This window comes from Macaca thibetana, chromosome 14, assembly GCF_024542745.1.
Source record: "Macaca thibetana thibetana isolate TM-01 chromosome 14, ASM2454274v1, whole genome shotgun sequence".
NCBI classification, from domain to species: domain Eukaryota; kingdom Metazoa; phylum Chordata; class Mammalia; order Primates; family Cercopithecidae; genus Macaca; species Macaca thibetana.
The window spans coordinates 54,810,931-54,834,426 of NC_065591.1; the positions used below are offsets into that span (position 1 = coordinate 54,810,931).

A 23,496-nucleotide genomic window follows, 5' to 3' on the forward strand; every position below is an offset into this window, starting at 1 on the left:
TATAGAATAAATTCCTAGAAGTGGAATCGGGTCAAAGGGTATAATCTTGATAGTGCTAAGTTATCCTCTATAGAACTTGTTCCATTTTTACACACTGACCAGTCATGTGTTTTATAAAATGGTATCATTAATGCAATGATTAAAAAGTTATTTGGTGATACCTTTGTGTGGTGAATGCTGTGGGTCTTTACCCAAGAGAAACACAAACCACATAGTGGCTTACATGCAATGTCAGTTGGCTCAGAGATCCCTCAAGGTCATCCATGAACCCTGGGTTCAGAAACCCTGGCTGAAGGGTAGGCAGCATGATAAAGAGGACAGAGCTTTAGGGATAGACCACCTGAATTCACATCTCAGCACTGTCACTTACTTACTGGCTGCGGAACATCAAGCAAGTTGTTTTACTTCTTCCAGCCTCGGTTTCCTTTAAAGGAAAGGCATAGGTACTTGTGAGGATACATAGAGTGCTTTTATGTAAAGCATCTAATCTAATGCTAGGAATATAGTAGGTGCTCAATACAATATATGATTTTGAACTCTCTCACACACACACACACACATATACACACACACACACAGAGCCAGCCCTAGGTTCCATTTCAACTTCTGATTTTGATTGTCCCTGTAGTACCTGCTGCTGGACTCATAAGATCAACCTTTGAAGCAACATTCCCTAAAGTGGGATCCTTGGACCAAGTGCATAAGAATCACCCAAGGGTCTTCACTAAAATGCAGATTTCTGGGTCCATTTCAGATCCATAGAATTAGAATTTCTGAAAGAGGAGCCCAAGGAGCTTCAAAACTGGGGGTTCTAATACACATTGAAGTTGGAGAAACAGCACTGAAGAGTTTGGTCGGTTCCTTCTATACCATATACTTGCAATTCTAGTAGTTACTGCCATGTGGCTTTGCAGGGGACGGGGGTTGTGTGGGGAGCCTGCACCTCCACGTGGACAGGTATGGACACTTGAGAGAAAGCTTGGCTACTACCTAAGACAGCCTGCTCTGGTTTCATTTACGAAAAACAATTATTGATGAGGGTAGCAGACTTCATGCGCTACACCCCTGTTAGTGATCTCTCTTACAACAACTACACAGAAAAAACAGGACTTCCTCAGAACCACATGCCTGAGGAAGGGATGGAGGCTCAGTGGGCCAGGCTCAGTGGAGAACGTCTGCCACTGCTGCACCACTGATCTGTGGCCAGGAGCTGAGCATAAAGACTGTGTTTGCCAGGAGGGCTTGAGGCCATAGGCCTTGGAGCTCCAATCCCTAGTGCTCTCTACCATGAATACTGAATGTTTTCTAGATGGCTAAGGATGGCCAAAACTAGGGTTCCGGGATTTATCAAACAAAAATAGAGGATGACTAGTTAAATTTGAATTTCAGATAAATAACAGTCTTTTAGTACAAGTATGTCCCATGTTTATCTGAAATCCAAATTTAAATGGGTGTCCTGTAACTTATCTAGCAACTTTACCTAGGGTTTCTCTGTGCCACTCTAACCACAGAAGGGGCTGAAGTCCCCATGTAGCTTGCCGCCAGCTTGGAGTTCCATGACCCTGGTCTTGGGCGGGTCCTATACCCAAGGCAGGTGAAGAGTGTGTATGGACAGGGTGTGGATTTCCTGGGCAGGGGCAGGAAGCTCATTCGTGCTGATCTAGCTCTATGAGATGCTGGCAGTGTGTTAAACACTTGACTAATATCTCATTTAATCCCCTGACTACCCAGTGAGTTAGGCATTATCATTATTATTCCCACTTTAGAGATGAGGAGACTGAGGCTCCACGATGTTAAGACCACAGGCTGTTAAGTGGAGGAGCAGGGTTGACACCCCTGGGGCCTGTGCCAAGTCTGGTAAGTCTGGGAGTAGTTGAATCTCCCAGGCCATTCTCTCTGGCAATCCCAAGAGTTTAACGCAGTGGAAGCAGCCCCTGCCCCCAAATCCCCAGGACAGGAACCATTCCCAGTTTCTTTTGGCGCTGGCCCAGGGTCTTCTCCAGGCTCACATGCTTGCTGGAGGCTCCAGGCGGGTGGCGAGATCTGCAGGGTCCCTTTGTCCCCGTCCAGCCAGGACAGTGTCCAGTGGCATGAGTTGCCATGGGGACTGCCATCTGCTGTGTGGATACCCATCGGAAGGGCCCAGGGTGAGCGACTGCCCCAAAGGCCCAGCCTGCCCTGAACCCTGAGGCCAGCTGGTCGGCTTTCCCTGCCATTATGCCCCGAGCCAGGCCGGAGGGGGCTCCCAGAGGAGCTCTCGGCTCTAAGTCCCAGCCCCTCTCAGAGGAGGCGTGCGGCCGAGGTTCTACAGCCAGAGGCTTCTCGGCTCCGAGCTCCGGAGCCAGATGTAACATTGACCTTAAATGGTAAAAGCTCCCCAGAGTGAAGGGAGGCTGGCCAGAGGAGGAAAGGAGAATAACTCAGTTTTAGGTAAGCCTCCCCTATATCCTAGAATAACCTGCCTCTTCGGCTGGGAAGCAGAGGGAATCTTCTCCTCCTTAAAGGTACAGGGTGCTGGGATGGGGGCGCTAAACTTTAACTTTCCAGGGGAGCTGGCTTTCTTGGGTGGCATTTCAGCTGAGTATCTTTATTGTTGCTGTCTTAAGTTTTAAATCAGAAGTGAATCTTGCCAGTCCTAACTTAACTAGATTGTGCTCCTTTTGCTTGCTGTTGGAAAGTGTGCACAGCTCAGGGTGAAAATGTGGGTCGTGACAGGCGATTGCAACCCGTAGCTTTCCTGTGGGCCCGTTTGTGGCAACAATGGGGTCTTCAGCTTAGGCAAGTCTGCTAGGCAGGGCTTTCTCCCCTCTGTGCTTCCCATGTCTCTCTCTCTCTGTCCCCCTACGCCCCTCTGCCTTGAACCTGGGCGGCATGACCTGTCTAGATCCTTAACCCTGCCCCTATTTCTGTCTCTGCCCTTCCCATCCTATGTTCTGGTCACAGCCCCTGTTTTTATCTCTGTCCCTGTCTCCTCTTTTGTCTCCAGCTTCCCCTGGCCTGTGCAGTTCCCCGCTCCCTAGAGGGGGTGTATGTGCCCGGCTCATGCCTGGCCCTGCTCTCCTCCAGGGCTCCGAGTTGAAGCGATTCCTAGAGTGAGCAGCACTTGGACTGGCTTTTTCCAGAGGAAAAGCCAGTGGAAGCCAGAGGCCAGAGAGAGGCCCAGCTGTCTTGCTCCCTCCTGCCCAGGAAACAGTTGTAAAGGCTATAGAGGCTCTGCAGTTTGAGTAAACAGCAGCCCGGGGTCTGGGACCCCTGGCCAGCGCTCCAGCCTCCCAGAACTCAGCAGCTGTTGTTTCCTAACACTTTTCAGGCTGCTCGCCGGGGTGGCGCAGGGAAGTAAAGCTGGTCTGAGCAGGGTCTTTTGCAGGGAAAAGGAGGAAGCTTCCCGGGACTGTGAGGCTGGGGGGTCCAAAGGAGTCAGGACTTGCCAAGGATTGTGTTGCCCCCACAGAGGGACAATGACATGCTAGTGAGGCAGGTGGAGTTGCCCATCCCCCTGCACTCCCCTACCCCAACACTTCTATGGGGGAGGGAACTCAGGTTAAGTCACTTGCCTAAGGTCATTCTACCAAGATGGAGTGGTGCTAGGACTCAAACCCGGGTCTGTATGACTCTAACTCCAGTGCCCGTGCCTCTCAACACAGCCGTGAATGCCAGGGTATGATCCTACTTCCAACTGTGTCTTGCAATTTTTGACCTAATGGAGAAAACCATTGTCATTATCATGTTTGTGCCATCAATGATTCCAGTGTGTGTGTGTGTGTGTGTGTGTGTGTGTGTGTGTTTGTGCGCGCGCGCACATGCATGTTTGGTGGGTGGCTGTTTATGTTCACAGCAGATGTACCTATCTTTATGCTTGGAGGTAAGGGAGGCATTCCTGTGTCCTTTATCATCTTGGAAGGATAACCATGTGCTAGCTGCTACGACATGATTGGTTATCCCCATAAATGTGTTTCCGCAAGAAAATAAACACATGGTTCTTACTGTGTATTGAACACTGTTCCCCTTCCCATACAGTAACTCATGACTCCCACAGCTCTACAAAGCAGGAGTCATTCTTTCCACCCTGGTTTTGTAGAGGACACTTTAGCACAGAGAGGCTGCACAGCTGGTGCTCGGCCCCAGGTTGTGGTCTCCGCAGGCTCTTGACCTCCATGGTCAGCTCCCCTCTGCTTGGGACCTCGTGTCAGAGTGCAGCGGGGGAATCACTGGCCCCCTTGCAACACGGTGCATCTGAGGCTTTCCACAAGGGACTTTGCATGCCCCTCACAGAATGCCATGAGGGATGTGTCTTTACCTCACTGCTCCAGGTGAGGACACTGGGGCTAGGGGATGTTAAATGACTCGTCCAAGCTCACCCAGCCACCAAGTGACAAAACAGGGAATTTAAATAGTATCTTGGGTAGGGAAGTTACGGCCATGTGAAACTTACTTGAAACTGAATCCCTGGGAGGCTGAGAGGGCTCATGGTTTGGGGATGAGGAGTTCTGTGGGTCTGTGTAAGGAAGCTAGGTTCCTTGCCCGATGGGCTGAACTATACATGATGGGTCCTCAGCTTTCTAAAAAGCCCTGCGTCTCTCCTCTAAGCCTTTGTAACAGAGGTGGGCAGAAGCACCCCACACCTCCTGGAGGAGCAGACTGAGCCCTGCAAGGGCAGAGACCTTATCCTGTTCCTCACCCGCTATGTGTCTAGCACCAAGAATGATGCTGGGAGCACACAAAGTACTCAGGTTCAACCACGTTTCTGTGAACACATGGACACAATGCTCATAAAGTGGGTTCTGGTTATACAGGGCCCCAGGTTGATTTTGTACATGTGCCTGATGATCAGATTCACCTAGTTTGACTTGAGAGAATACAATGTCGGGGCCTGAAGTTACCCACCTCTCTCCCCCTGCCTCCTCTCCTGGGTCACCTCACAGAGCCTGGACTGCCCCTCAGCCACTTTCTCTGGGGCTTATTATCAGCAGAGGAATTCTGTTTGCTGACTGAGTAGATGCAGAGGCCTGGGTAGATAGGGAGAAGAGAGCTTGGGGCCCCTAGACTCTGGCCCTGCCCCTGCCCCTTGGGGAGCTGAGTCAGAAGAGGGAGATGGAGAGCTGAGTTCTCAGATAGTGATACAAAAGGAAAGAGGGGAGAAAACTGGTATTAACTGAGCTGCTACTTTGTGCCAGGATCTGTGCTAGATCTGTTATTTAATTTAAGCCTCATGTTAGAGATGAGGAGAGAAGCATATAGCCAGTAGGTGGTAGACTCCAGCTCAAGCCACCTTGGTCCGAAGTGGGTACTTCCTGCATTAGATGTCACCTTGCCTCCAGTTAGTAACTTAGGTCCTGGGGCAGTTATTGAGTATCTCAGTCCAAATCATGGGAAAATCATGAATAGAGGGAAAGGGGATATCATGTTAGTCCTGTGGACCTTGGAGGCTAGACTCTGAGTTCAGGTGACAGTCCAGGGAAGCCTCATCAATGGGCCTTCAAATTCAGAGTCTTAGCAGAGGCAGCCCATGCCCGTGACCCTGGACAAGCCCTGCCTTCTCTGCAAGGACTTTCTCCAGGGGAGGTGGAAAGCAGAGGACAGTTGTTCAGACAGGAAACTTGTTTTTTTTTTGGAGACAGAGTCTCGCTCTGTCACCCAGACTGGAGTGCAGTGGTGTAACCACCACCTCCCAGGTTCAGTCGATTCTCATTCCTCAGCCTCCCAAGTAGCTGGGATTACAGGGAGTACCACCATGCCTGGCTAATTTTTACATTTTTAGTAAAGTTGGAGTTTTGCCATGTTGCCCAGGCTGGTCTTGAACTCCTGATCTCAAGTGATCAGCCCACCTCAGCCTCCCAAAGTCTGGGATTATAGGCATGAGCCACTGCACCTGGCCAGACTGAAAACTTTTCCTAGCAGGGAACAGATGTAAAAAAAGTCTGCTAAGGCTGGGCTTAATTAGCTCTGGTTACTTTCTTCCTATTACTTTTTTATTTGTAATTTGTAACTTTTATTCAGTTTTTTCTAGTAAAAAAAGTAATGCATGTTCTTTGCCAGACTTTCTTGGAAAATACAGAAATGGATATAAATAAGAAATTCAGAAATAAATATAAAGAAATAAAAAAACCCTCTAGAATCCCATTCCTCAGTGATAAGTATTGTTTATATTATGGTGTGTTTCTTTCTTTACATTTCTCTATATTTTGTAAAACTAGGGTCTTAGTGTATATATTATTTTTTAGTCTGCTTTTTACAACTGAGCATTCTAATATAATCCTTTTTTCCATACCATTGAAGATTCTCCAAAACATGATTTTTCAATGGTTTTATAACATAGAGTCATTTTAGCTGTGCAGCAATTTAATCACCGTTCCTCTTCTTGGCATTTACAAATGTAATTTTTCTTTGGGGACTTTCTCAGTAGCACATGTGACGTGACGGCTTTTCCATAGATTTATAGCATTTGGAGACTCAGCTCTCAGAGGTGGGTTTGTGTGGTGTGGGCTTGCTCTGCAAGATGATTGTATGTGGGATACGGACCCAGCCTTAAACACACAACATCACATTGTAAGAACATTATTCCTTCTTAAGTTCTTTTTATTCCTTTAAATGAAGGAGAGAAAGCCTCTATTTGAGGCAGGGTGACCAACCGTCCAGGGCCACCCAGGAATGAGAGTTGCTGCAGGACCTTCAGTGCTAAAATTGGCACAGGTCCTGGACAAATCCAAAAGGTTGATCACCCTCATTTAAGCCTCATATGCCTTCAACATCTTTCTGTTTGTTTCCTTTCTTGACAAAATGAGAGCAGGCCTTACCTAAGGTTTAATAACTGTTTTCATTTTATTTATTTTTATAACTCTATTTGTGGTAAGTGGTATTGCTTTATCCATTTAAGGTAGGAATATGAAGTTTCCCTTTTAAATAAAAGTAATGACAATGGTAGCTAACACTTGTTGAGTGTGTGCCATGTGCTAGGCACTTTCCTAATGCTTTACCTGCAGTCGCTCATTTAGTCCTCACAGCAACCCTCTGAAGTAGTTACTGTCATTGTCCTCCTTATACAGATCAGGAAACTGGGGCACAGAGAGGGTAAGAAACGTGCCTAACAATACAAAGTTAGTAAATGGCCAAGTGGGGTTTCAGTCTTCATTTTCTGGCCCATTGCTCCTTAAATGAAAGAATATTAAGTAAATAAATGCATAAGTGAAACACAGACATGGCAAAAATTGTGAGCATGGTGTATGAATGAGTCGGGTCATTCCACCACAGCTTGGTGGAAATCGGGTTGTATGAACTGGGTGGAATCCCGGTATTGGTGAGTGCAGGGTGTTGGGGAAGTTGAGTCGTCCCAGCAAAACCAACAGGAATTTAGGAACCAATGGGCTCAGTGAGAGAGGCTGGGAGGGATGAGACTATACACTGCACACAGCCTGGCTCTAGGGGTGGGATGTGGTTCCCAGAGTGGCCACCAGGGAAGGGACACAGAGAGGAGTTCTGTGGCTGACAAGCCAATCAAGAGGGTGTTTCCAGAGACCCCAAGGTTGCTGGCTCATCAGAAGGAGAAGAAAGCCTGAAGGCGTCCATGACTTTGCTCATACAGGTGTGGTGAAAATAACCCTGGACCCTGAGTCAGGAGGTGGACTCAGTGTTGGCCAGCTCTTCTCTTATTATCAGAGTGGGGAGATGACATCTTGTAATGGAGGCAGCACAGTGTCCCTATGGAAAGTGCGGACCCTGGAGCGACCGTGTGGCTCCGCCACTGACCAGCTGTATCCCTTGAGCTGCACCTAATCTGTTGGAGCCTCAGTTTCCTCTCCTGTAATATGGGTTCAGTATCCCTTATCCAAAATGCTTGGGACCAGAGGTGTTTCAGATTTCACTTTTTTTTTTTTTTTTTTTTTTTGGGACTTCGGAATATTTGCATCATATTTACCCAGTTCAGCATCCCAATTCCAAAAATCCAAAATCTGAGATGCTCCAATGAGCATTTCCTTTGAGTGTCTCGTCAGTGCCCAGACAGTCTTGGATTTTGGAGCATTTTAGATTTCAGATTTTTCAGGTTTGGGATGCTCGCCCGGTAATGATAGTGTCCATTTTGCAAAGTTAAATCGCTTAGCCCAGTGTCTATTCTTAGCGCTCAGTATACGTTAGCTCTTATTATTTCTAGCCCCTGTTTGTTCCCCTCCAGAGATTCCAGCAAGAAGACTTCTGTACTGGGTTTGAGGCTCTGACCATGCACAATCCTGGGTCCTATTCTCAACTCCAAAAACACCCCAAGTAGAGTGGTGGACTTACTCTCAAGAGGATTGGGCATCTGTATCTGGTGAAGTCTTTAAGGAGGCCCAATAAATAACACCTCGTCCTTCACTGAAGCTCTAAGGCTTGTTGGGAATTCAGAGACTAATATCACCCTTATGACTGATGAAGCTGGTATTGGAGAATGTGGTTTGGATCAACAGGCAAGTAGGTTTTCTAATACTGTATTGAATAGATTTATCCCCCAGCCCTATGGGATGCTCACTGGGGAAAGTAGGGCCCTTTAAATATTAAAGCTTGGAGAAACAGAGCAGAAAGTGTGTCCCCTGAAAGCAGCTAATTCCCTAGAGAAACAGAAGAGGGAGGGCTGAGCTCTTCATGCAGACATTTCTCAGAACTCACCATCAGATAGCCATTCTCCAGGCATGGAAGAGCCTGGCACTGAACTCTGGGGTACCACAGTGAGGGCCTGGCTAACGCCCACTTGCAAGGCTGGTCTCTCATGGGCACCTGGTGAGACTTGTGCCCTGCCCTAGTGAGAGACAGGCAGGGCCAAGGCTGCAGGAGTTGCCACATGGTCCCATGGGTACCCCCTCTCCTCCCTTTTCCAGTTGATCAATCCTCACCTTTTCTCCAGAGATGCCTGGTGGGGAACTTGTTTAATGCAGAGACCTTCCTTAGACAAGGCAAGCATCTGACTAGAAGTATCTGTGGGGATGAATTTTCCTTTTTTCACAGAAGTTTCATTTAGGCAACTCCAGACAGGGAGCAAGTGATCACTTAACTCCTTTCTTCTGGGTTACTTCTTACAGGTAGATGAGAAAATATATGGGAAAGGAACTACAATTGTTTGAGCAAGTTTGTATGTGCCAGGCACATTTTATACAATATCTCATTAAATCTGTACTTTAGCCATGTGAACAAACTGATTCAAGGAGGATAGTAACTAGTATGAGAAGAATGAGAGTCTAACCAAAACCATCAGACCACCACGCCCCATCTCTTTCCATCTCTCTGTGGCCTATAGGCCCGGCTGCGGGACAGAGTGATAATGCCTGACCCTTCGTTCCTGCCCCTATAAGACCCTGGAGGTCCCAGTGCTGCTGCTCAGAGCTGAGGTCCAGAGCTCTTGGGGCAGGACACTGGAGCAGCTTCCCCACTAGGCTTGCTCTTTTTTGCACCTCTCTTGGTTTCTTTCAGTATGTAACGATCTTTATCAGGTCTCCTAATTTTGTTTATGAACAAGTTCCTTCCTCTATTTAGAAGGAAAAATACAAATTTAGAATCATAAGCTTTTTACTGGCAAGAAATGCCATGTCCTACATTGTGTGTCTTGAGTCGCTTTCTATGGCTCACCAAGATTTGTGCCCTAAAAGTCTATAAATGTTGCCAAGGTCACCCAGTCTGTTCAAATCCCAGCCCCACAACTTACTGTTTGACTTGGGCAAATGATCTAACCTCTGAGTCCCCTTACCTATGATACGGATTGCTAGATCTAAAGTACTTATACCTGAATAAGTACCCAAAAAGTAATTATTATTATGGAGCCCAGATTAATATTGAACACACGGGTCTCCTCTATTTTGGATACCCCCAAATGGTCAGGTTTCCCCAAGGACTCTCTTGTTATATTTTCGACTTGTATGGGTATGGTAGAAAGAATGTTAGAAAGAATGTAATGTCTTCCTGGGCTTCTTACCTAAGACATCTTTCTTGTTTCCCACCTGAGATCTAACTGGTCCCTGATGTAGGTTGCAAGGCAATGATGATAAGGCTAGGTGTCAAGAAAAACCAGGCTAGTTGGATTCTAAGAGGCTTCCCCAAGGAGCATCACCTTGGGGCTGTTCTAGAGTCCTGGACCTATCCCTAAGCCTGGTTAGTGACCTGGAATTGGTTAGTTGATTGCTTATGCAGAGACCGACTCACAATAATCAAACTCACAAGAGACTGAAGTATACAATTTTTTTTTTTTTTTTCAAGAGAGGCAGGGTCTCACTCTGACCCCCAGGCTGGAGTGCAGTGGTATAGTCACAGCTGACTTGCAGCCTTGACCTCCCTGGCTCAAGTGATCCTCCCACCTCAGCCTCCAAAGTAGCTAGGACTACAGGCATATACTACCTCACTTGACTTATGTTTTAAACATTTTGTTTTTAGAGACAGGGTCTTGCTATGTTGCCAATGCTGGTCTCAAACTCCTAAAGCACTGAGATTACTAAAGTATACAATTCTTTTAATTTTTTTTTTTTTTGAGACGGAATCTTGCTGTGCCACTCAGGCTGTAGTACAGTGGTGTGATCTCGGCTCACTGAAACCTCTGCTTCCCAAGTAGCTGGGATTACAAGCGTGTGCCACCATGCCCAGCTAATTTTTTGTATTTTTACTAGAGACAGGGTTTCACCATGTTGGCCAGGCTGGTCTCGAACTCCTAACCTCAAGTAATCCACCTGCCTCAGCCTCCTTTCAAAGTGCTGGGATTACAGATGTGAGCCACTGCACCCAGCCAAGTATACAATGCTGAATGTCTATGTGCCGATATATAATGGGAGAGAAGCCCTCTCCAATGAGGGGAAGGCAGAAAGTTCTGAGGGGTGGGTCACCTAGGCTGTGATGTGGCCTGATGAGCCACCTCTGCCTGCAGCAGAGAGACTTCCCCAGAGCTCAGGAAGGGCCTCTTTCCTCTGGGAAGTGTGGACAAGCCTTTCTCTTTGCTGTAGAAAAATGCTCTATACAATGGTGGTTATTATGTGATATCTACATAGTCTGTTCCAGCACACAAGAAATTGCAGATCCCACCTACATATTGGTTAAAGTTCTTTGATTGCCAGGTCTCAGAAACCTATGTTGGCTCACTTAAGAGAAAGTGGGATTTATTATAAGGTATTTGAGAAAATCAGAGGAAAAGGTAGGTAGACAGCAATGCCTCAGGAAGGCAGGACCCAGGGCAGCTTTCGGGTCCCAGCAGTAGGAACTTGCCAGCCTTTTCTCTACAGGAGTGGTCTTCAGGTATTTTGGATGTTGCATCTTATTAGTTTAGAGAAAATTTTTTTAGCACGCACCTCCAATTTATGTATATTTCTTTATTATAAATCATATTCATGAGCTATTGTACTAATGTTTTACTTTATAAAACATATAAAAATAGAATTTTTTAAAGAATAAGAAAGATGAAATAATATTTTGAAAATCATGCTTTTTTTTTTTTAAACAGTGTCAATGACTTTTCTGCTTTCTCTAAATAAGTGTTCTTTAGTCATGACTCTATGTGCTTCTTCAAGGGGAAAGAGAAGAAAATCATGTTACCAGAAGCCAGTGAGCTCAACAGCCAGGGAAGAGGGTCCGTCTAGAATGAGCTGTAGCTAAGGAGAGGCACAGTCACTGTCAGAGATGTGGTGCTGGAGCAAGGAAGGAAAGGCCCAGGCCTCTCTCTCCTCCCATCCCCTACTGGTCCGTTGGCCAAACTCAGCCAGCAAGCAAAGGAGCCCAGGTTATACATTCCATAGGTGTCATCCTGAAGCACACAGCAGAGAGCCAGGGGGCAGAGCAGAGAGAAAGGGAAGGAGGGCAGAGGAAAACCAACTCAGATACCTCATGTGGAAGAGGGACATCCTTACTTCCTGAATTATTATATTAAATTTTCAGTTTCATCCATTAGTTTGTAAAAAATTTTTTGAGAGTTACTTTTAGCTTTATTGGTAGAAGTATTTTCATTGTACTTTTTTTTTTTTTTGCATAAGCCTTTGAAGCCGCATACCCATTTTATGATACTAGGTTTGGTTAAAACTAGATAAATATGTTTTATTAACCTACTTACTTGGGCACCCACAAACTGTGTCACCCTTCAGGGAAAGCAAATGGATACATGAGGGTGCTACATCAGTTCCGTAACATTGTAGAACTCCCCGTGAGCCCTTATAACAGCTCACAAACTGGACGTAACAGTGGCCTTTCAATACATGAACCAGCACCATTGCCAACCTGTTTATTAAATATTAAGAAGTGTACCTTGTTACTATTTTTAATTAAAAATTGAAGGTTTTTATTTTAAATTTCCTTCCTATATCCCACCAAATCATCCTGCATTCCCTGGATGACATACTCTACTCTGAAGACCACTGCCCAGGCCACAGGCCCAGTTTGACTAGGTTCCAGAAGCTCCTGGTCTCTAGTTCTTGAGAGAAATAATCTGATAAGTCCAGCTTTGATCAGGATCAATCAGTCATGGCCAGGGGACAGGATTGTGGGGTATAAATGTGGTCGTGGGGAAGCCATCCGTCATATACAGGGGTTCGTACTAAAGAAGGGAAAATTGCTTAAAGTAAAAGTGTATTCGAAGAATGTCAACACCTACTTATTTAAAGTTGTCTTTCTGTCCTGCCTTCTAGAGATGTCTGTTAAGCCTCCCAACTCTGCAACCCCATATACAGAGAATTTCTTGGGTTACTTCCATAGGTAACTAATCATGTCCATTGGGTATAGGGTTTTTTTTTTTTTTAACCTTGTTAATACATTGGAGGGCAGCCCCATTTCCTTGTGGTTATCTCCATGTATAGCCAACATTCCTAACAGGTCTGGGGTTCACAGACCTTATCAGACTTAGAGGAAGACTATTTCTCAGGCCAGCTGGGCCCAGAAAGGAAAAAAAAAGATATGGTTGGTTATAGACATCAAGGATCTGTTGCATTAGACCTGAAAACATTTGGCAAGTTGTCCCTATATCACGATTCCTATAGTTTATAAAGCACAAAAGTTGCTTAGGCATATGAACAAAGAGAGCCTGACTTTTTAGAGTCCCAGAGGGGAAGATTCCATTTGCTGAATCTCCAGAGACTTGTTTCACATGTCAAGAACAATAATAATGTGCTTATTTCTGTAACATCTGTGATTTATTGAGCACCAGCTAAATACTATGTTAAGTTCTTTACGTACATTATCCCATATTTTTGCAGCATCCTATGATACAGGTTATAATAATAACTCTATGTTACTGATGAGAAAATGGAGGCTTTGTGAGGCTGAGTAGTCCACTCAGGATTACACAGCTAGAAAGTGGCAGAGCCAAGGCCATATTGCCCTTGGTGCAAAGTGCATGCAGCCCATCAACAGATAGAAACTCATATGTGGAGTTTATCAGGCTGGGAGAGAGTAGAGCTGGGACAATAAGATGTCAAAAAGGGTTAGATCATTATGGGTTTATAGAAAGGTACTAAGGAAAGCTAGCACCATGGCAAGTTTGCAGCAGGCGTTTGGTAGGGACATTAAGTGAATGAACAAATGCGCGCATGAATGAAACCGCTCAGGTTTAAGGGCAGTTAAGGTCTTCCAGCATCCATCCCTGGTGCCACTTCCTAGGCTGAAATGAAGACAGCGTATAAGCAGTGGTCCTGAGTTGTAGACCTGGTTCTGCCTTCAACTCATGTTGTGCTCTTGAGCAAATCAAATCTTCTTTCCAAGTTCTCATTTTCCTCATCTGTGAACCAGTCACCCCCGAAGGCCCAGTGATTCACCCCAATAGTTGCATAATGGAGCCTGTCCCAGAGTAATAATTGTGCTGGGCACTGTCCGTGACAAGCAGGAGGACTGCAGGTGTGTTTGAAGAGTCAACTGTTATTGTTTGCTTTCTACAATCCCATTCAAGTCGTTTGGTGACAGTTAGAACTGGCATCGGGTCCAAAGTTAATGGAAGGTTGTGTTTTTTTGTTTTTTTTTAATTTACTGCTAAAGGGAATGTCTATTTATTCTCCTTTTTATTAACAAGGCTCTTGACTCATGCGTTAGATATTTACTGCTCAGATTGGAAACGATGGTCCAGGCAGCCACTAGAACCTGGCCCCTCTCCTCTCACACTGTAGGGCCAGCTTCTCCAAAGTCTCCAGCTCTGGGAGCAGATGACTATGCCCTACAGGAGTAGTGGGTGGTGACAAAAGGACAGGATTTCTGTTCCTTGGAAGGGATGAAACTCATAGGCACCAGAATTTGAGGGGCCTCCAGAAGGCATTGGGCACCCCCTAAGAGCTCCCTAAGTAGATGAGACCTGGTGAACTTGAAAAGACCCAGGAAAATGGATCAAGCAGCTAACTAACATCTGCATAGCACTTTCTCCTCCCACTGGAACTCACTGACCCTCCCTGAGGACCATGAAACCATGCTATCTGTGTAATCTTTCATTGATTATCTGGATTTTACAGATTTATGTATCATAGGTAACATAACCCCTCTCACTGCCCCCTCCAACCCGCCCGGCCCCAAGGACCTTATTAAGACTTTTGTGAGCCCTATGTCACGAAAGGCATTGTTCTAAGAAGTTTATATTACTTAATTCACACGATTATTATTATCCATGTTTTACAAGTGAGGAAACTGAGGCATAGAGAGATGAAGCAGCTTGCCCAAGGTCACATGGCAGAGCTGGGATATGAACCCAGGCAGCACAGCTCCAGGGCCAATGGACAAAATTACTGTCCCCTCTCACCTCTGGACACCCTCTAACCTGAGAGGGTTTAGGGCATTTCTGAGTGGCTATTTCTTTCTCCTTCCTTTCTTTTCCTTCCTTTCCTTCCTTTTCTTTCTTCTTTCTTCTCTCTCTCTCTCTCTCTTTCTTTCTTTCTCAGTTTCATTCTTGTTGCCTAGGCTGGAGTGCAGCGGTGTAATCTCTGCTCACTGCAACTTCCATCTCCTGGGTTCAACTGATTCTCCTGCTTCAACCTCCTGAGTACCTGGGATTACAGGCATGCGCCACCATGCCTGGCCAATTTTTGTATTTTTAGTAGAGACAGGATTTCACCATGTTGGCCAGGCCAGTCTCAAACTCCTGACCTCAGGTGATCCGCCTGCCTGGGCCTCCCAAAGTGTTGGGATTACAGGTGTGAGCCAGTGTGCCTGGCCCAGAGTGGAGTTTTAAAGAGGACACTTTGAGATACTCCCTGGAAAAACATTTCGTGGTCAAATAAATTTGGGAAATATTATATCCTTTCCCCCCCCTCTTGGAGATTATACTGCACATTTGCTTCTTAAAGGCTCTGAGATGTCCTGCAAGACAGAAACCTATCTCCTGCTGATATTTCCAAATATAATGAAACACATAACCTTTCTTTTCAGAGCTCCTGACAACGTCGCCCAGAACTGGAGTTGTATAGAACTCTATACAACTTTGGGAAAAGTGGCTAGTGGTATCCCTACTTGGGTGGACACAGGATGGATCACATGGCATCTAGAGAGTCCTCGCTGCTTGCAGAACTGCTAAGAAAGGCTCTCAGTGAGCCAGGTCAGCTCACAAAGCTTCTGCCTGAGAGACAGACAGTGGGCCAGAGTGGGGAAGGCATGGCTCTGAAGGCTTCAATCCCTGTTTGGCCACCCATTAGCTCTGTGACTCTGGAGGTCACAGCATCACATTGAACCTCAGTTTCCTTATCTGCAAAGTAGCATCCACCTCATAGGGCAGTTGGGGGATTGAATGAGTAAATATGCCTAAAGCACTAAGCACCAGATCTGTGGTTGCCAGGGTCTGGGGGGAAGGGGAACAGGGAGTGACTGCTTTATGGGTACAGAGTTTCCATTTGGGATGATGAAAGTGTTCTGGAACTAGATAAGGGAGGTAGGTGCACAACATTGCGAATGTACTTAATGCCACTGAATCGTATGCTTTTAAAAAGCTCTACGCCTCTGATGGATAGAATGTTGTTATTGTTATCGTTGCCTGTTTTGCTTATTTCTACAGTCCCCTGGTCTCATGTAGAACTAGGACACTAAGATTGGAAGCTTCCAAGGAGCAGGATAGACAACTTCACCATGTCAGGCTGAAGGACCTTGTGCCTCTTTTCTACTCCAAAGACGTCAGGGGATCCCTCGGTCCAAGGATAGTTTCCTCCTGAGAAAGGGAAGGGGATACTCTTGGGTTGACCTTGGGTTGAACAAAAGAACAGGGAGGAAATTTAGAGAGCTGAGGTTGAGCTTGTGGGGCACACTCAGATTTCGACTCATAGCAGCATCAAAAGGGAACATTAACCTGGGATTGCAGAAGGTGACAGAAGACCCAGAAAAGGTAAACATTGGTCTGTTTGGTACAGGCAGAATCTGCCCCAGGAAAAAAGCTTCGATTATAAATGAGGTGCCAACTGGCAGAGTGTGTGCAGAGGTCTGTGCCAACATCGACCAGTCGCCTACCAAGAGGGCATTTCTAAACAATGGTGGGTCTGAGAATACATTTCAGAAGGTGGGTATTTTACAAAGACTTTGGGAAAAAAGGCAAACTGAGAGAGGGCTACTGTGGTGGCGTGGAAAGGGCAGTGGGCTGGGGTCAGTCTCAGCTGGGCTCCTAATGGCCGTGTGGCCTTGCCGCATCACTTCATCCTCTGAATCTGTCAGCCTCCGCATCTAAAATACAGACATAATAGTTTCCTTCTTATCGTATTTCTGTGAGGAACAAATTAAATCATATGTCTGAAATGTCTTAGACAAAGGAAAGCTCTAAACAGCAAGAGGTCAGTATTAAAAACTAAGAACATCCTTTAAGGATTGCCATTGGGAGATGACAAGATGAAATCCCTTCCTTCTGAGAAGTTTGGGCCCTCTCAGGGTGAAGGCAGTTAAATAGACCCAGTATGTTGGTGAGGCTTGGAGAGAGCAAGGATAAGCAGCTTCCTGGTAAATGTAAAATTTCCATATGACCCAGAAATTCCAGTCCTAGGTATATATGCAAAAGAATTGAAAACAGGTGTTCAAACAAAAGTTGTATAACAATGTAACAGCACTATTCACAATAGCCAAAAGGAGGAAACAACCCAAATGCCTATCACCTGATGAATGAATAAACAAAATCTGGGATGGATGGATAGATAGATAGATAGATAAGATAAGATAAGATAAGACAGATAGATAGATAAGATAAGATAGACAGACAGATAGATAGATAGATATGATGGAATGTTATTCAGCCATAAAAAGGAATGAAGTATGGATTCATGCTACCATGTGGACAAACCTCAAAAACATCTAAGTGAAAGAAGCTAGACAGAAAAAGTCACATATTGTATGGTTCCATTCATATAACTATCCAAAACCAGTTAAAGCCACAGAGATAGAAAGCAGATTCGTGGTTGGCAGGACCTGTGGGAAAGGGGGAACAGGAAGTGACTGCTTCCTGGGTACAGAGTTTCCATTTGCGATATTGAAAAAGTTCTAGAACTAGGTAGGGGTGATAGGTGCACAACATTGTGAATGTACTTAATGCCACTGAATTGTACACTTTAAAATGGTTAAAATGATAAATTTTATGTCACACATATTTTATCATAATATTTTTTTTTAAAAAGAAGTTTACTGGTGAAGAGGAAACGTGACCCAAAGTGTAGGCACCCCTCTCCCACAGTATGGTTGGGGGGAGGTGACAGGGTAGTCAGGGTTTGTCAGCTGGAAGCCAAAGTCTTGTGTCAGAAAATTCACGGAGGGTCTAGAGTGAGCAAATCTTGTGCAAGTGTCCCAGGGGATCCTGAAAGGAGTAAGACATGCTCCCTGCTCTCAAAAACATGTATAAATTACTCTCACGTCATAACCACCAAGAGGTACTATAGTATGTACAAGGGAGACATTGATTCAGGAGAAGGAGACATTGACTCAGTCTGGGGCCATCCATGAAGCCTTCTTGGAAGAGAAGGTAGTTGTGGATCTGCCAGGTAGGTAAGAAGGAAGTGAGGAACTTCCTGGGAAAGGGATAGGGTTGGGAGAGTGGAGGGAGCATTTCAGAGTGCGGAAGAGGTTGGCATGAGTGGGGCACAGAGTATGCATGGACCCAGAGGGGAAGGTCATGGGAGAGATGCGCAAAGGGAATTACGGTCAGATGTGGAGCTTTGCAGGTGGATCTGAGGAAGTTGGGACATGATCTCCAGGCAGTGGGGAGTCAAGGCATCTTTTAAACCTGTGTTTGAGAACAGTCAGTGCAGTAAAAGACTGAAGAACGAGAGACTGAGGACGGAGAGATGAGCTGTGGCATTGTCTCTGCAGAGGCCAAGGAGCACCCCCGCCCCAGAGCAATGGCCGTGAGAAGGGTGAACCTCCAAACATATTGAGTTTTGCATTTGCCAGGATTCTGGTTTGCCTGGAGTAGAAACGGATTCAAATTAGATTAGCAAATTAGCAGAATGTTCTGGATCGTATCATTGAGAGTTCTAGGGCAATTTTGGACATGGCTGGATCCATGGCCTCATTCCCTCTCTCTCTCGGCTCTCCTTGGTATTAGAAGTATTCTTAGGTGACTTCTCCTGCATGGTGGCACTGTGGCACCTGCAGTTCCCAGCCTATCCTTTCAGCAATGCTTGCAGCAAGAACTCCTCCAACAGTTCCAACAGAAGCCACCGAACTGAATGTATTGACCTGGTCTGAGTCATGTGCTCATTCCTCAATTACAACCCAGAGCTGGGAGCATGGGATATTCTGTGGGGCCAGTCCAGTGTTATAGCTCCAATTCCACAGTGGGGTCGACCACCCGCATCCCAAGCACAAGTGTGATGAATATGCTGCTGTTACCAGAAGAAGGGGGACTGGGGGCCACATGGGCAAAAATGCAGCTGTCCCCGCAAAGTACTGACTTTGTGCTGAGTCATTTACACATCTCATGTCATCCTCTCAACCACTCTGAGGTGGAAACTGTTTTCTCCCACTGCATAGGAATAAGCCAAGGTGTAGATTAACTTATCCTCCTTCTCACCCCTCCATCACTTTCTCTGTTCTGCTCTTCTGGAATCTCTTAGGGAGGCAAAGTGAAGCCACTAAGAGGCAGTACGAGCATCACAGCTAAGAACCTGAGAACTAAAGCACATGATCATAAAGATCAAATCACGATTCTCTAGGCAGAGAGATACCCAAAGTGCATTGAAATCAAGAAGCCCATGCAGTGGTTACAGATCCTGGCCATTTAGTTGTTTGGGAGGCCAGCCTCCATGAGGCAGGGGAGAGGCTTGTTCCTTCCTCACTCCTGTCCATAAATAAGGCAGCTGAGAATCATGGTTGATCAGTGTGCAGAAGAATGCAGGGTGTGAATCTCTAGGCATGGGAGTGTAACCTGGGCGAAGGTGGCCATTCCAGAGCATTCATTGCTGACAAACTTAGTAAAGACTGCAGCTTCCCACTCTCAGGAAGGCGCTACATAAGAGGATGAAGGGGCATTTGTCAGTCAGGAAAGAGGGCGAAAAGGGTGTTTCCTGCATAGAGCACAGGATGTGCAAAGGCACTGAGGTAGGCCTAGAGTGACAAGTCTTCATGATGATGAAATTCCCTGAGATTCCAAAATAATTTTATCAGAGAAAGACAAGCCACTGTGGAAATGGCTCCCTGTGGCATCAGCAGCAGACCAGACGCTCAGGGTTCCTCAGGTGACTCTGCTTCCCCAGTCATCATTATTAGGAAATAAGTCCCAACTCAATGATAGAGAGCCACCCAGGCTACTTCTGCAAGGAGCCATTTCTGCCCTTGCAAGTCATTTGCAGTGTTAAAGTTCTTGGACCTGGTAACAACAAGTGGCAGGCATAAATTAGCATTTCCTCTTTGGGAGGCAGAGCACGTGACACAGTAGAGGGGAATCGGGCAGGAGCCAACGGACCCAGGAGAGCTTAACAGTGGCCCCGATCCCACTTGGGGTCTGACAAAGGCACTCTGGGTGAATGGGGACATTTTAGAAATGCTGACATTCCCAGGGGACTGGCCCAGCCCAGGGTGGTAAGCAATTTTAGATGCTCTGGCTACTATTTTTGGAGCCTGAATCACATTAATTCACTGCTGCTCCAAATGGTGCACAGCCAGGGAGGCCTTCAGGGAGCCCAGGGGCTGTTTCCCAGCCCAGTACTGGTGCAGCTTGTCCAGAATCCACAGGGCGGTGCCCACTCCTTTCTGCTCCGGGTCACTCTGCATTTCCTATTCGTGTGGCAGTACACGGTGTCCAAAGCCCCCAACATCTTCTCCAAAGGGAATCCTTCATATGAGGGGATGAACCCTCATCTTAGGATGTGACTTGAGGCTATTTCAGGAATATTGTGCAGCTTGGATTCTTGCTAAATCTGGAGTTAGAAGAAGAGGGACCCGGGCAAGAGATATCCAAAAACGTCCCTGACCTTCCCTCCTCAGAGTAGGCTGAATCTGAGTCAGGCAGGGAACTGACGCTGTGCAGGGAGCAGTCACGTTTCTGTGGAGCTTTAATTCCCTTTCATGAGCCTGTCAGCAGCAGAGAAGCCACAAGACAGAGGAAGGGGCAACATGTGATACCTTTATTGGGCCAGGTCACCAGGTCTGGATGGGATGAAAGGAGCGTGGAACAGAATGTGTTCTGGGAAGTTTCCAGCTGAAAGCCCAGAGGAGCAGCGTGCTTGTAGTAGGCCACATTCCTCTCTGTTTCCAAAGCCAGTCTCTCCCGATGAGAGGGAAAGAGTACTGGGAAGCTCTGGAGTGAGGGATGAGTCCTGTCCTTCAGCCTAATTTTTATAGAGACTTCAGGGTGAGAACTGAAAGGTGTCACCCCCATTCGTGCCCATACTTGTAAAAACCCGTTTATTTGAATGTCTTTGCAGCAGAACTCTAAATGCCTCAGATGAGGAGTGGCTCTCCCTACAAAAATGATTCTACCTTTGGGAATGTTGTGCATGTTGAGTGATGTGGGGTGTGTGTTGCATCTGTGCACTTCTGGAGCATCTTGAACTACTGCATCCCAGCTCTCGCTCTTTGTGCTTGCTTGCAAATTGCCTGCTTACTGCTATGTCTCTTACCTCTGAGCTCAGTGCCCTGGTCTACTTGGTTTACTACTGCACAGAGCTTGGCACTTGGTAGACGCTCTGTAAATATCTGTTAAATGGAAGAACAGATGAGTAATCTGCACATTCATCCCAATGAGTCTGTCTTTCTTTTGGGGTGTAGTCTTGTCTCCATGTCTCTGTCTCTCTGAGCCCGTGTCCCTGCCCCTTCATCTCTATTTCTCTTAATCTTCTTGTTGTTGCCTCCTCCTTCATTTCACCTCACACAAGCCCATCCTAGACACATAATCTATCTCTTTTCCTCAACCTGTTTTCTTACATTATGTACACTCAGCAATTTCAGAGATGGAAGGCACCTTATAAATCACCGAGCTTAATGTCTAATATTTATGTTTGAGGAATCTATGCCCAGAGAGGTCACAAGGCACTAAGGACCAAAGCTAGCTTCCTTCTCTTTTTTTTTTTTTTAATGGAAGTTAGAAAAAAATTTTAAACAGCTTTGTTAAAATATAATCCACATGCCATATGATTCACTTACTTAAAGTGTAAATTCAATGGATTTTAGTATATTCAGAGAGTTATGCAGCCATCATCTCTGAATTTAGTATATTCAGAGAGTTATGCAGCTATCTAATTCCAGAATATTTTTTATCATCCAAAAAGAAACCCCATACTTATTAACAGTCACGTCTCATTTCCCCATCCTCCCAGCCCTAAGCAACCATTAATTTACTTTCTGTCTCTATAGCTTTCTCTATTATGGGCATTTTATATAAATAAAATAATATGTGTGGCCTTTTGTGACTGGCTTCTTTCACTTACCATAATATTTTCAAGTTCATCCTTTCATTCATTTTAAGTTTCATACTTTAGCATGAAACTTAAAACATATCATTACTTCATTCATTTTCTTTGAGACAGAGTTTCACTCCGTCACCCAGGCTGGAGTGCAAGTGGCATGATCTCAGCTCACTGCAACCTTCGCCTCCTGGGTTAAAGCAATTCTCGTGCCTCAGCCTCCTGAGTAGCTGGAATTACAGGCGCGCAGCACCAAGCCCAGCTAATTTTTGTATTTTTAGTAGAGACGGGGTTTTACCATGTTGGCCAGGCTGATCTCAAACTCCTGACCTCAAGTGATTCGCCCACCTCAGCCTCCTAAGTGCTGGGATTACAAGCATGAGCCACCGAGTCTGCCTCTTCATTCCTTTTTATGACTGAATAGATTCTATTGTATGAATATACCACATTTTATTCATCCATTAATTACTTTATGGACATTGAGTTTGTTTCCATGTTTTGGCTATTATACATAGTGCTACTATGAACATTGTGTACTTGTTTTTATGTGGATATACACTTTCATTTCTCTTGGGTACATATCTAGGAGAATTGGTAGATCATGCGGTAATCCTATGTTTAACCTTTTGAGGAACTGCTAAGCTATTTTCCAAGGTGGTTACACCATTTTACATTTCTACCAGCAATATATAAGGGTTCTGGTTTCTTCACATCCTAGTCGACACTTGCTGTTACTTGTCTTTTTTATTTTAGCCACCCTAATGGGTGTAAAGTGGTATCTCATTACTGTTTTGATTTGTATTTCCCTGATGGTTGATGATGTGGAACATCTGTTCACGTGCTTATTGGCCATTTGCATATGTTCTTTGGAGATATGTGCATTCAAATACTTTGCCTATTTTTAAATTGTATTACTTATCTTTTTATTATTGTGTAATAAGAGTTCTTTATTCTGGATACCAGTCCTTTATTAGATATGCTATTTGCACATTTTTTTCAATTCTGTGGGTTGTCTTTTTACTTTTTTGATAGCATCACTTTCAATACAGAAGTTTTTTATTGTGATGAAGTCCAATTTATTTACTTTTTCTTTTGTTGCCTGCACTTACGGTGTTGTATCTAAGAAGGCATTGTCTAACCCAGGGACACCAAGATTTACTCACATGCTTTCATCTAAGAATTCTATAGTTATATCTCTCCCAGTTAGATGTTTTGAGTTAATTTTTGTGTATGGTATAGGAAGGGGTTCAACTTTACTCTTTTACATGTGGTTATCCAGTTGTTCCAGAACCATTTGTTGAAAAGACTATTCTTTCTCCATTGAATTGTCTCGGCATCTTTGTTGAAATCAATTAACCATAAATGTAAGGGCTTATTCATGAACTCTCAAGTCTGTTCCATTGATGTGTATGATGTGTATGTCTCTTCTTGTATAGTGTAGAGTATCATACTATATTACAATAGTTTTATAGTAAGTTTTGAAATTGCAATGTGTAGATAATTCAATTTTTTCTTCTTTTTAAAGATTGTTTTGATTATTGTTGGTTCCTTGTGCTTCCATATGAAATTGGAATGAGATGGCATTCCAACAATTTAGGGCTTTAATTTCTTTCAAAAATATTTCATATCTCTGAGAGTAAAAGTTTTGCATTTATTTTGTTAAGTATATTTCTGGTTTTTGTTGTTGTTATTTGTTTGTTGTCGTTGTCGTTGTTGTTGTTTTTAAGACAGA

The 23,496-nt window shown here is 45.1% G+C and overlaps 1 protein-coding gene across 7 annotated transcripts in view; it reads left to right on the forward strand.

Annotated features, from left to right (window-relative positions):
- Positions 1 to 1,961: 1,961 nt before the first annotated feature.
- Positions 1,962 to 23,496, forward strand: part of IRAG1 (inositol 1,4,5-triphosphate receptor associated 1) — a 125,596-nt gene continuing 104,061 nt past the window's right edge. For 2 of the 7 annotated variants that reach the window (XM_050757400.1, XM_050757401.1), the window contains exon 1: positions 2,178 to 2,504. In XM_050757400.1, the coding sequence (XP_050613357.1) occupies positions 2,364 to 2,504 (141 nt within the window). In that variant the 5' untranslated portion in view covers positions 2,178 to 2,363. The other 5 variants (XM_050757397.1, XM_050757398.1, XM_050757402.1 and 2 more) reach the window with 4 other exon arrangements.